This window comes from Tinamus guttatus, unplaced genomic scaffold (genome assembly GCF_059628265.1).
Source record: "Tinamus guttatus ecotype Peru unplaced genomic scaffold, ASM5962826v1 Tinamus_guttatus_pri_ptg000227l, whole genome shotgun sequence".
Classification (NCBI taxonomy): domain Eukaryota; kingdom Metazoa; phylum Chordata; class Aves; order Tinamiformes; family Tinamidae; genus Tinamus; species Tinamus guttatus.
The window spans coordinates 1395-15473 of NW_028288761.1; the positions used below are offsets into that span (position 1 = coordinate 1395).

A 14079-nucleotide genomic window follows, 5' to 3' on the forward strand; every position below is an offset into this window, starting at 1 on the left:
TACTCCCTTTTTACCTCAGGACACATTTAAACTAGTTCAGGGGAAGCTGGAGTCTTCTGCAGGATTCCAGAGTGGTATTTTTTTAGTACTATTATGCCAACTTCTTTACAACTGCTTTCTTACTTGAGGGGAGGGGGGAAGACTTTTAAAATAGCTGATTAAACTCATGTTGGACATGGCATATAATGATGTGGGATTTATTTATTTTTTTCAGGTCTTCAACGTGAAAATACACGTGTAAACCCTGGCGTTTACAGAAGATGAAAGACATCGACATAGGAAAAGAGTACATTATACCCAGTCCTGGGTATAGAAGTGTAAGGGAGAGAGCCAGCTCGGGGCAGCATGAAGAGCAGGAAGGGTCAAAATTTCAGCATGCCAAACATAAGGTCAGCTTACCTTTTCACTGTTTTTATTGTCTCTGCTTATTAAATTACATGCAGCAGTGCGTTTTCTTGCTGTGCCAGCTCAAGAAAGGTTCATTACCTTGAAGGTCAATGATGAATATACTCCCTTGTCCTTAAGAGGTCATTCCAAGGGATGCTGTAGTTCTAGTAATTAAAGTGGGCATTTACTAAGCATTTTATACTTTTAAATGTAAGGGCTATTTAGTAAAAACAGAGCAAGCTTTTCCTACTGTTTAGGTCTTGATTAGAATACAAGAAAAATGTAAGATCTTGTGTTTAAGAGAATGATCACAACCAAGTAAAAGCAGTGAGAAGCTCAAATCTAATCATGCACTATTCAGTGTTGGTAATGAAAAAGAACCTTAATTGTTTTGTTTTTACAGGGTTATAGTTCTGAGACAGATGTCTAGTTTGCTCTAGCAGTAAGATTACTTCATCTTAGAGAAAAAAGAATGTGGTGAATACTTTCTTGTACATCTCTATGCCTAGTATGCTGTGGTGCACTCAAGATCACTTGTAGTTTAGTCTTAAGAGCTGATTTTGCAATAAGCACTGTCTGGGAGCTGGTATGGCATTGCTCTGAGCTTGTCACTTTTAAAGCTTTTTCTCCCCAAACAGGGTGCAAATACTAGCAAGTTCAGTACTGCAAGTACTAGCACTTAAGTGCAGTAAGGTGAATATAGATGCTCAGATAAGTAAATGGAGACCTTACACTGAGGAAGGGTGGTCTGGAGCTAGTAACCTTTAACCTGTGCCAGTTCAAGGTGGTTAAGAATAGTAGGTACTTTGACCATTTAAATTCTGAAATATTTTCCTTCATGTTCTGATTTAAAAGTAAGTTTTCTTACTAAGTTATAGTAGACTATCTTGAAGACAAACTAAAAGCTAATCCTCCCTATGTCTGAATTTCTGTGAGATGACAAGGTGCTTGCAAAAATCTGAAGCATTCTGTGTAGGTCACTTGTGACAGCTCTGCTACATGAGGGTTGGAAATGGGGAAAACTCTTCTTGTTTATATTGAATTGTGAAGATTTTTTCAGACATCAGGGTTGCTACCTTTATACTGGAAATTGAAATACAGTGTACTTCAAATTAAAGCCCCCAGTGAAACAAGATAAACCTGAAGGCAGTTGGTGCTTGCCAGGTGGCTTTAATGTGGGCTAGCAGTGCTGCTTTGCTCTTGGGAGGCTGCTGGAGTGGTTTGGGTCTGCAGCAGCCTGCATGCAGCTTGTACCTGCAGGCTCTGCAGCTCCTAGTGTCCCTCCAGGGCTCTATGACTCAGCAGTCTATTGCTGATGGTGTTTGGAGGAGGCAGAGCATCTGACTGCATTAAAGCAGACACTGGTGCCGGCTTGGGAACCCTCTGGAGTCATGGCACAGCTTCTTCCCAGCACTTATGTTAATGTAATTGGCTCACCGTGCAGCCCACATCACCCTGTGGGAAAAGGTCTCTCAAATTGCTGGTGACAACAGTGATGCCTTTGGTGGGTTGCTGTGTTTTTCAAGCACAGCAGTGGTGTTGCACAGTAATCATAGCATGATGTCTCTTATTGCTGCTCTGCATCCTTGCATTGTATTCATGTCTGGTATAGTTTCTGAGGACAATCATGGAACTCGGCTGTGGTCCTCATAGTGTCTTACTTGAGTCTTTTAAAAGAATGAAATGAAGCCAGTCTTTTTTTTTTAAGCTAAACCTTGCAATCTCTAGTGCGGTATAGAACCTCAAATTTAGAGGTAACATCAAGTCAACACCACTGTGAGTGGCTGTGGTCCTACTCTTCCTTCTATACTTGTTAATAGACTGTGATTGCTGGGTTGTAGGTGTAGGTAACTGAGCTCCCTAAGAAACAGGAATTCTATAGTATTTGAATTCCTGGTGCAATAATGTGTTTTTTCCACCTTAATCTGGAACTTTAAGTGCCTTGTTCATTTTGCTTAGAGGAGGGGATGTGTTTAATTAGTGGAATCAGCTGGTTCTGACAAATTAGTGTTGGGCACTTGTTAGTAATCTAGTTCAATATTAGGGCTGAGTTAACTTTAGCATGAAAAAATCTGTACTTTACACAAGCTATAAAATTAGTGAAAGATATATTGCAGACTGTAAACAGTATTGAGCTTGCTGTATGTCAGATTACATCCTGCTAACTTGCAAAATACTGAGGTTAAAAGGAGCTGTTTTTATAACACCTTAGCTAGATTGCGTGCTTGCACTTGTTTTGTATACTAAGCATCTTTTTAGTTGAAATAAACTGCAGCAGCATTATTGGCCTCATGTCTTAGTATGTTTTGTTCTTCTGGTAACAAAGGTAATAAAGACTTTTCATAAGACTTAACCTTTGCCTGTTACTTGTTCCCTGCCTTGTAATAAGGGTGGAAGCTTCATCTTATCAGTTAAGAAAACCAACACTTTAAAGGAAGAAGTGGCTATGTCCTTTACTACTAAAACTTTCATTGAACTTGAGGCCAAGTCAGGTCCCTCAGTTCTGATATCAGCAGGCGATAACACGAGGGAGAGCTGATAAGAAAGATGAGATTGCAACTGAATCTGGAGTACAAAGAAGCCAGATTATGGTGGTGCTGTCCTTTGAGCAACTGAATCTGGTGTGCCAACATAAACTTTTGTGACTCCCAAGTTTCTTGGAGAAACAAAATTATAACTTTGGGTTTGAACTAGCTTGACCAGAAAATGATGCTTGTAAGCACATTCTCTATTGCTTATGACAAGGTAAAGCTGCAAGTAGTTAAGGCTATTTCATGACTACTCTCAGTTCTTGGTTGTATGAGACTGTTGCAATAAACCTGTGTATGGTGGTCTTGCCAATGTGTTGCTTTTGTCTGCTGTGGAAGGAGGTAGGCCTACAGTCTTCCCAGTGAAGATGATAGAGCAATATGCTGCCTCTGTTAATCAGGGAATGCTGGTTAATTGCCCACATGGGCAGTGATTCCTAGCAGGGCAGCAGGTGCTTTTGACCAATTAATGACATGGCTTATGGGCTATAGCAGAGGAACTTTATTAGTATTTGTGTATTACAGTGTTTTCCACTGAACTGAAGTGGAAGAGACTAGCTGATGTCCTAAGGTGGATTTGTGTAGATGAAAGACTTGTTTTACTGCTGAGCCAAGGTTCCAAAGCTACTTCTACATCTTCCTTTATTTTGCAGAAAGGTTTTGCTTATCTTCACTCTGTCCTGAAACCTCTTTACTGTTGTGCAGGTTTCATGTCCAAAGAAGCTTAAGACTGACTTTGTGGCCATAGTGGAAGAAGGAACTTCTTGTCCTTTCCTTAGGAGCCCACTGAGTTGTGGCCTTAGGGTGCTACTTTGAAAAACAGGAGCTTTTCAAGCAGGATTCTTTGAATCACAATTCAAATCATGGTGCAATATAAGTAGGTCTAATCCAACACTTCCTGATGTTAATGGGAATGTTGCTATGGATATTTGAATCCCTGAAATAGTTGGATACTTTGGGACTGAAATTTCACAAAACTTTTTATTTTCCTTGTGAATAAATATTCACAAATGTCTCTGCAGTGTGCTCCTATTTTTTTGGTCTTGATGTAGCTTACAAAAGGTATTAGTTACACCTGCCTAGTGCATAATACCACACTAATTGCAGTTTCTGTCTATAGAAGCACTCATCTTCCAAATGGAAATAACTTCTAGGTGTACTTGCTGCTTAGCACTATATGCAGTAAGCTTTAATATAAAAAGCTACTCTTCCTGCTGAAGAAACTAAAGGATGTTTTTAAATACTAGTATCTACTTGTGCCTTTAGGATTCTTTGTTCTCAAAATACTAGCATGCTCCTAAAGTTATATCTGAAATAATTGCACTTTTCTTCCTCTAATGGAGGTGGTGTGCCCCGAGGAAGCAAGCAGACCCCATTGTGTCGGTGAAATCTCCTATAAAATGACAGATGAAGAAAGGAAATAATTTGTTCTGAAAGTGGTTTTGGAGATGGGTGCTTTTCAAATACAGGCCTCTGCAAAGGAACATTTGCTGGAATAGCATGTAAATGAGTGTTTTGCTCCTCCCATTAATTAAGAGCAACTGAAGATGAAGAAGCTTATTCTCATTTTAAGCAATGTTTTTGAACTTCACTCTTAATTCTAAACTCTGAATTAATAGTGCTAGGGTACAAATTCACAAATAACATGCTCCAAACAGTTAAGTTTTGACTAGATGTGGTGTTTAGGAGTGGGTTCTTGATGCTGGAGCAAAATGACTGCACTTCTGTTCAGACTTGCAATTGCTGCCATCCTATCTGCATGTCTGTGGCTAAACTTTGCAGCTTGAGGATCTGTTTTCTGTTAACAACAGACCATGCATATGGAGGAAGTGCATCAGATGTTACCTATAGATTGATAGTTTAGTGTTGTAATGAGCAGCTGTAGTAGTAGGAAACTTAGGTATGTCTGGCTATATCCATTCTGTGAATAGTGTCCATGAGAGGTGCTGCATGTCCTTGTTCCCTTCATGGATAAAGTTTTAACTGAACAACAAGTAGCTGATAAATAGTCAATAAGAACAAAGCATGATGCAGCCTATACAATTTCTTTAACTGCACTGGAGTCTTCTCATCCTTCTGAGGTGTGTCTACATGTAGTATGGTAGATGGCAAGTGTATTGTGCTAAAGCTCTAGGGAGCAGGGGGACTGGCCAGTCTGAATGCCCGTCTTCAGAGGAAAGGCTTTCCTGCAGGGTACACCACTTCCCATTGCTTCAGATGGGTGACCATCTGCATGGTGAAATGCTGGGATGCTGGGGTCCTCGGGCAAATGGAAGTCACTGTGGGCACAGGCCACTCCTGGATACTTGGGGGGAGGATGGCAAATACAATATGTTGTGCTGAGAAAAGGACATAGAAGGAAAGAATTAAGGAAAAAGTAAATGGAGCCAGAGTCTATAAGTAAGGGAAGGTTAGAGCTGGAATATTTTCCCATGCTGAAGGAGACAAGGGTAAATGGATAAAGCAATCTGAAGGATAGCATGCTTCAAATACATTTCAGTAAATACTATCAGGACAGTTTGACCACTGAAACTGGATCTGGTGTAGGTACCTTTGCTAAAGTGATGTGGATGATATTCCATATTTGACTAGTGGAAAGGCAGGCATCCGTCTGCTTCCATTAACGCTTTAGCTGTGGTTTACAATGATCCCATCTTCCAAGTGTTTGAGGTAAGGACACAGTGCAGCCATATCTGGAGCTTGTAACATCATCTAGAGTTCAAAGCTCAGCTATTTAGTGCTTCAGAAACTTACCTCTGAATTCCAACTTCTATTGGTTATATTGAGAATCTTCAGTGAGATTCTCAATGAACTCAGGAAGGCAAATTCTAGATAAGTGCCTACATATTGAAGATATTTCTTCTAGAAAGTTAATATTTTAGTTAGGTATCAAATGGGAGCTATATTTTTAAAATCCATGATGTCAACAGTTAATAGTGCAATTATATTCAAAGATTTCACCACTGATAGAACTGGAGCATGTGAAAGCATGTGTACATGCTGCTTGCTAGAGATTAATTCCATGATATGCCCAAAGAACTAAGCCTGCTACCTTAATTAGAATCATGTTCTGTCAGGTTGTCTTAACTCTTTCCAGTTAGACTTCTGCCACTACTGCTGAAGCACTTCAGTTGTGGGTTAATTTTTCATGATGATTTTAATGATTTTTGAAGCAATGATGTTCTCTACCCTGCTGCTTCTGTTTACCTCTACTTACCCTCAACTGGGAACAGAACATACTCATCTGCCTACCAAGTTCTAAGAGCTCCCCTCAAAGTTGGAGGGCTGACTACCTGAAACATATTTGCCTTTTTGGCCCTTCTGTTGCCAAGTCTGAATTTGTCCTTGTGCAAGGCACTTGTATGTACACCAGTGCCCTGGCTTATTCAAGGCCTCTGCTTTAATTCAACAGTTTTCATTGATGCACTAACCATCCTTTGTCTAAAGTCAGCCACATGAAAACCCCAATTCTGGCTGTGTGCCAGTATTGTCTGTCTGCTGTTCCTTTGTCCAGAGCAGACTTGTAAACCAGCCTGCTCATGATCAAAGGTAGGCAGACAGCTGATTAACATCACTTAAGGAAAACTTGCAGCATCTTTTACTTCATAGGATTTTAGTGTTGAAGCCTTCTGCCATGTAGTCTTAAAGTTCTAGACTGAATTTCTAAGAACTGCCACAAGGAGCTAATAGAACTACCCAAGCTAGTAGTTTAGTTTGAATTGAGGCAAAAATCACTTGTGTTTAGGGAGTACTGATACCTTTAGGTACCGAGATTGTTACTGATTTTTTGAACATCCCTAGTCTAGTACAAAGGAACGGTTGGCTCAAGTCCTGGTCTGGCTGCTCTGACCACTGTTCTATTTGTATTTCATTCCCATGAGAGGAATAAGCCTCTGAACTGAAAGATGAATCAAAGTTGTCCTATGTTTGGAGCCCTGGGGTGTTTACTTCTAGCTTACTAATCATTCATTTTTTTTCTGGTTGGGTTGCCCCTTACATCTTAAAACCTGTTGGTACAGGAAAGGGAATGGAACTGTTCCATCAGGATGGGCAAATGCGGTTTCAAGCCTTGTGCTGTCATTCAGTGATGGTTTCATTCCAGAGAAACTTGATTTTAAAGAATCTTCAGATATTCCTGATGTATTAAATTAATGTATATGCCTTCTGCTATGACCCAGCTCAATATGGCCTGAGTGAAGAATGCTGCCAGCATCCCACAGCAGTTGGCATGTAGGCCAAGATAATGTATGAGCAAGCTAGGAGCCAAATCCTCAGCCTGTGCTCTGCCAGTTTGTGATCTGCTTAGTGAAGACTTCAGTTTTCCAGCTTTGTGGTCAGAGCCTATTTAGGGAGCTAATTTTAAAGGGCAACTTGGTAGGGCTGATCATTATTTCTCATTCCACAGGGGTCTACTGTTTCTGCACTGTTAGTGTATACTAAGTTGTAGCTCATGTCCTGGATAAAGTATACAACCTCAGCTCTGTGGAATAAGTTCTATATCCTGTAATTACCTGATCATACACTAGTTAGTGCGCAGAGGACATGATTTATGTGTATCGGATGCCAGTTTGGTACACAGCTGCTGATCAAATACATACATAGGAACTACTAAAAAAAAAAAATCCTAAAACACACTGAGCAAAGCCATGTATTTTTTGGATTCTGTGGGTGAGTGGATTTGCCAGGGAAAAGTTTAGAATTAGCATTGAAGTGAGCTATTCTTGCCAGAACTTGAGTGTGAGGTCAAAGGAGCAGTGTTTGTGGGAGAACCTGGTGCTGTACCTGTCCTCAGCAAGGGCTCCGTGCACTGGAGCGCTCACTCTACAGCTGTCCTTACTAGAACATTTGGGTCTGTCACAAATGCCGTTGTTGAGCTTGCAGAGCCTTATCAGCATCAAGCATCACTGGAGACTTCTCTAATATGAGGGTGTATAAGCCCTGGTTAGCTTCAAAACTGACTAAAATGCCAGCTTCAACTTGTGCTAATTCTAGCTCAGAAATGAGCAACTGCCAAGGTCTCCTCTAATGAGGCTACATGTAACTGTTAGTGAATGACTGTTTTTAGGTGTAATCTTGGAGCTCTTATGGCAAGTCAGAGCACAGATGAAAAGCTGCTGATGAGCTTTTTCACCTAAGGGGAATGTAGCACAGCTTCACTTGTCTCTAGGTTTGGTAAAGAGCTGTTTTAACTCTGTAGCAGAAGCTGGGGAGGCAGCAGAGACATGAGCTTTCATTTATGCCCCAATTCTGAGAAGGTAAGAGAACATGGAGGCCCTAATTCCCCAGTGTGGTTTGTTGCAGCAGATATGGAAGCTGTAACCCCTGGGAATCTAAAACTGTGTGGTAGTTGCTGTGACTTTGTGCCGTGGGAACTCAGCAATGCTGCCTGTCGATCAATGCATGCAAGTGTCTAAAGGCTGAATGGCTCCCTCTGTGCCCCCTCAGTGCCTTAGCTTCCTGCCTTTGCTTCAGCGAGGCAGCTGGAAGGGGTGAATAATAAAACAATCTAGTCCTGAATGGGCTCATGCTCTGATTACAATATTATAAAGCATTCTAGCTACACAGAAGACTGGGAATCTAATGCTACAAAGGTCCTTATTACTGCTTTTATGAAGTACACTGCATCAAATCTCAAGTGAGGAGAGCGGATGGAGCACAAAGTTACTGCACCTGCTTCAGCAGGCAGGTGCAGCTATGACTGTGCTGGGAGCTGCAGACCTGCACACATTCTTTCTGCATGTTCCTGGATTTATTCACTTAGGAATTTGGGCAGCAGTGACATAGGGATCACCTGTGCTACCTGCAAAAACAGTGCATCAAAACCCCTTTCAAGTGAGAATATGCCTTGGGAGAGCCAGAAGAATTTCTGGTGAGAAGAATGCAATTAAAATTTCAAAGTGTTCCTTGAACTTGTGTGTGCTGTTTTTAATTATCCTGAAACTAAGTGGAACTGTTGATCCTGTTCTTCCCCAGCCTATGAAAGCTAATTACTATCTTTTTTAAAAAACATCAATCTTATAATAAAGAAAGGAAGCCTGTTAAAGGGCTGTTTAGCCCACATCCTAAGCACTGACAAGACAGACTGAATATCTGATTTTATTCCTTGCCACAATACCCTCCTATTGAGTTCTACTCTGATCTGCTGGTTCTCCCTTTGCCACCTCATACCAGGAACTTGAAGGTAGGAGTGAGGCCTGATGAGCCCTGCTGTGCAAATAAGGGGTGGGAGTTCCTGTTCTGCAACAGTGCCCAAATCGGCTTCATCTGAAAGGGATTGTAACTTCCTATTATATTAAATAAACTGTAGCAACTTTTCTTTCCCAGTTGTAAGGGTGAGTGAAAGACTTCATGAGTCTCCTCTAGTTTCCTGTGTGTTGCAGGCAGGAAGATAGATCTCCTCTCACTTCAATGCTGATTGCTTTAGGCCTGGGAGATGTTCTGCCTCGTGGAAGAGGCTATGGTTGGTGGGTGGGATTTGGCTCTTGGAATGCACACAAATCATACCTTTGCTCTGCAAGAGGGGGTGGGAAGTGTGATGTGTTTGGCCTCCAGGCCTGTCTGGTGATATAAGTCATCCTGTTCTCTGGATGACAATCAATAAGTTGCTGCTGCTGTTTGCTCTCTCAAATATGACGCTGCTGCCTGTGTGAAGTGTTGGCATCTCACTGTTTTTTCCATATCTGCAACCTCCTGTGAGGTTCGTTTGCTTTCTTACCTAATCTTCCTGGTGACTCTCTTGCTTCCCTTTGACATCTTGTAAAATTGACAACTTTGTAGCTCTGCTGGATTTCGTGTACTTTCTTGGCCCCCTGCCATGACCTTGGCAAGAGATTGTGCAGCTGGTACTTGTGTCTGCTTGTAGGAGTGATTCTCTCTGCTTGCCCTTGAACTCCTTTTCCTGCCCTTGCCCAGTCTTTCTGTTCCGGCGTGTCTCGAGCCAGCCATGGCTCTGTTCTGGAGCTTCCTCACAGCACTGTCAATACAGTCAATTTATTGACTGTAGGCAGGGCAATCGTGATAAAAGATGTGGGTAGGGTTTTATCATCCTCCCATTTCGCAGAAGGGAGATCCCTTGGCGAGGGGCAGTTCTCTATGGCAGCAGCACAAGCTTCTCCTTCCCTGCCCATCTGTTTGCTAAATACTGACGTATAAGAATGAGACAAGATCATAGGTGTGTGGTGGTAACAGCCTCAAGTTTTCTCAATAGGCTCAGCTAGGGTTTAAAACTTAAACTGTATTGTTCCTTCAGTTAATTTTCCTAGTTATCTGTTGAATCATATTAACTTGCAACCATATGTGCTACTGCTTCACCACACTAGGAGTGTGGCACCATCACCCTTGTTAGATTTGCCCACAGGTCTGAAGCTTTAGTTGGAGGCCGGTGTCTCTCAGTAAGAGATGCTGAGCAAGTGATCCCTGGTTGCCCTCTGATGTGTGTTTGATGAGCTCCAATATCCATTTATGTGTTTGAATTTTACAGCATGCAGAATTCTGAATTTAAATAGAATTATATCAGTATCTCAGTTCTTTTTTTTACAAAAACAATTGATTATTCATTAGTTCTCTTTGTGCCATTTGTGACTTTATAGAGCTACTGTGTCTTATTTCTGCCCGCCCCACTCAGCAGAAGAGTTGCAGTGCGTTACATTTCTCTTTGTGCCGAAGCTGTGGTAACCCCAGTCGTACTCCTTGCTGATGGTCATTTAAGCATGGTATTCTTTTTGAGCTGAAGCATCTGGGAAGTGACTGTGATATTCAAAAAGGAGGCAAACCAGGGGCAATTTTGAAATGCTGTGCTAATGTCTTCTGCTTTGTCCTATGTGTCTTTCCTAACATTATTTTCATAAACTTTTTTTTTTTTTTTACCTTTTTGATGATGCTGAGTGGTAAACTGCTGTTTTTTGAGAAATGCCTGAATAACTCTGTAGACTTTTTTAGTTAATATCTGATTTAAGCTTGTTTTGATTCTGTGAATGCTACTTTGCTTTTGTTAATTGGGGAGATTATCACCTGTTTTATTATTTTCTGTTGGCATTGGTAGGATTATCAACTGTTTTATTATTTCTGTTGATATTAGCCATTAGTGAATTAGCAAAAGTTCTGTCTGATCTTTGATAGCACATCTGTGATTTATTAGGTATACATTTCAGTAACACTGCTGGAGCTTATTTTATTGCATTGCTATCTGCCATGAAAACCAATTTTGCAGACAATCATGATGCCAGTTGAAGAACATTTATAAACATAATAGGAACTTGGACCTTAGGTTTAAGGTTAACAGTGCTGGGTGCTATTCCTGTGCGTGTGTGCATCTATGTGTGTGTGTGTGTATACACACATAAATACATATTTGATCCATGTTTCTGCCTCAGGAGAGTGTAATTAATTGTTTTAGATGCAAGTGCTTAAGATCATTGTCTTTGAATTGTCTAAAAATGCAGTATTGTGTAATTGGGTTTTCTTATTTTTTTAAAAAAGCTCTTGTTTGTAAATGGTGAAGAACTTTACACTAATGCTGTGTTTTTGATTTTTTGGATCGCTTTTTGGGGGACGTAGGCCCTTATCCTAGTAGGAGCTGGTAGCTCTACTCTGAAAAAAGGTAATTCTGGGAGTAGGTGGTGGCAGGGCCCGTTACTGGCACTAGGCAGGTCTGCCCGGCGTCGTGCACATGGGCAGCGCAGCCAGCTGCAGCTTTGAGTGTGTTCTGTGCTCAGGAAAGCATGGGTGGGTACAAAAGTTCTTACCCCACACCGAATCCTTTGAGCCATCTTTGGCCAGTCCTGTATTTATGCTGTTTAGCATAGATTTAGTAAGAAGTTACTGCCCTCAGTGAGTGAGTGGTTAAAAGATTTCTCATTTAATTTATGTTCAGTTCAGCCTTGAAGCGTTGCACATTTCTGAGTCACTTCATGTATCATTGTGTTCCGTTCCCTTGTTTTCTTGTTACTCTGCTGTCTTCTTTTGTAATCCCAGCTTTAGATTCAGATAGTAAGTTTTCTGAGGCAAGGACCATGGGTAGTTTATGACAAGCTTAAGCAATACTTAAGTACCTTACTTAAGCAAAGAACAGATTAAAACTGTTATCAGTTTCCTGTTCTTCACATGAGTGAAAGCTAGTTGGTGGCTTAATATACTGTGTGCTTAGGTGTTAACATAGTATGAACTGAGTCTCAGATAAACGATGTCATTTTTGTGGGTAAAAAAAAAAAACATAACGAGAGTTCAGGAATTGAATACTTGTTGACAGCAGTTAATGCTTTGTGGCTATTGTGTTTAAAGGAATCCATGAGGTAGTTACAGTTGCTGTTTGCAGAGGAATAAAATAACCTTGTTCTAGCAAAGCAACTAACAAGAGTAAATACAGTATCTATTTGTTTGAGACAGGAATATGTTTTTAAGTCAGAACTGGGCTCATCCACAAAGTAGCTCAATTTCAAAGAGTTAGAATACAACAAATAATATAAGACTGCAATAAATGGTCCATTGAGCTACGAGAAGCAGTGCTGGGCCCTCTGTGGGGTGGATAGCAAGCTCATATCTTCAGATAGTTTTGTCACCTCTGGCTTTTGGTCAAAACGTTTATTTGAACTCTCCAACATTTTGGCTTCTCCCTATCATTGCTGTTTCCTTTCTTCTGTTAAAATTTTAAATCTGCATTGTGTTAGGACTGTGGAAAAGCTCTGCTGAGATACAGTTTGCCTTTTAAACAATTACTACTAAAACTGATGAGGCATTGAGAAGTATGGCTGGGAGCACAAAAAAATCTTTGTCTTTGCTTCCTTTAGTTTAAGGAAAAAGCACCAAACATGATTTAAAAAAAAAAAAAAAAGAGGAAAGGATTCTTCTGCATAATATGGATTTATATTTTTTGATCTAATCCAGGCAATTTTTGAGGCCATGTTCTATAGGATTCTGAAAATAATTTGGATTTCTGTGCCTATGAATATCTGAATTATGCTAAGAGAGTTTAAGTTTCTCAAGCATGTATGCCTAACTTTAGGGCACAAGCCAGTGCCTGACTTTCTGGATTTATGAAGAGTTGCCATCATAAGACGCTTAGTTTCATAATTTTCCTCCTTTGTATTTCCTTTCCCTGAAACATTTGTCCCGCGGCAATATCCAAAACTTGACAGACAAGACTAGGCTGGTCTATCCGCTTACCCTTTGACTGCGCCGCCGCAGTGCTGGCATTAATTTGTTTCCCAAGCAGCAATCTAAAGCAGATCTATAGCACGTGCCTTCCGTGTCTTTGCTTGTCCTCGAGATGTTTAAACAGTGCTGACCGATGTCGCAATGATTTACAGCAATAAGAGCTCTGAAGTTGCAGCTGTCAGGAGCTGGTGGCTTCCAACAGAGCTTTGATCTCTGGTGTCTCTCCCGTGGAAGCAGGTTGAATGCCAGGATGCCTTGGAAGCGGCGGCTCGCGCAGAGGGCCTCCCCCTGGACACCTCTGTGCACTCCCAGCTGAGGATGCTCGACGAGGAGCATCACAAGGGCAAATACCACCACGGCCTGAATGCGCTGAAGCCCATACGGACGACTTCCAAGTGAGTCTCAGCTGAAGAGGAACTGGTGCAATGTCTGTGTTTCAAACCAGTCCCAAAACAGGATTGCACCTGTAGGTCTCTGAAGCTGAAAACATCATAATTTATAATATTATAATAAGGTCAGGTGGAACTTTATGTACCTGTAATGGGAGGAGACTTTGGTTTCCTTGGGGGTTACAATACTGTTTCCTTCTTCATTTGGCTGTGTTTTTTGTGTTTTTGATTTATCTTTTCTTTCTTTTAGACACCCGCACCCTGTTGATAATGCTGGGCTTTTTTCCTGCATGACCTTCTCCTGGCTCACTCCTTTGGCCCACAAAGCATACAAAAAAGGGGAATTGTTTATGGATGATGTGTGGTCTTTGTCAAGGCATGAGTCTTCAGATGTCAACTGTAGAAGGTAGAGATATGTTGGTCCATTTTATTTTTATTTCCTTTATATGTATTTCATAAGTGATGATGCTATACTGCCCTAGAAAAGCAGCACTGATAATTTGGTTTTGCCTTTCTCCATTAGAAGAATGTGATTTAGTTCTTTATCTTTCACAGATTGCTTACTCTTGCTACACTTCCTCTGTAATCTCACTGATTTCAGTGAGTTTTGTCGAAGATTTTGT

The 14079-nt window shown here is 41.0% G+C and overlaps 1 protein-coding gene across 2 annotated transcripts in view; it reads left to right on the top strand.

Annotated features, from left to right (window-relative positions):
• Nucleotides 1-218: 218 nt before the first annotated feature.
• Nucleotides 219-14079, top strand: part of LOC104578238 (ATP-binding cassette sub-family C member 5) — a 44599-nt gene continuing 30738 nt past the window's right edge. For both annotated transcript variants that reach the window (XM_088525476.1, XM_010225789.2), the window contains exons 1-3: nt 219-389; nt 13305-13462; nt 13707-13862. In XM_088525476.1, the coding sequence (XP_088381602.1) occupies nt 261-389; nt 13305-13462; nt 13707-13862 (443 nt within the window). In that variant the 5' untranslated portion in view covers nt 219-260. The remainder of the gene's footprint in view (nt 390-13304; nt 13463-13706; nt 13863-14079) is intronic.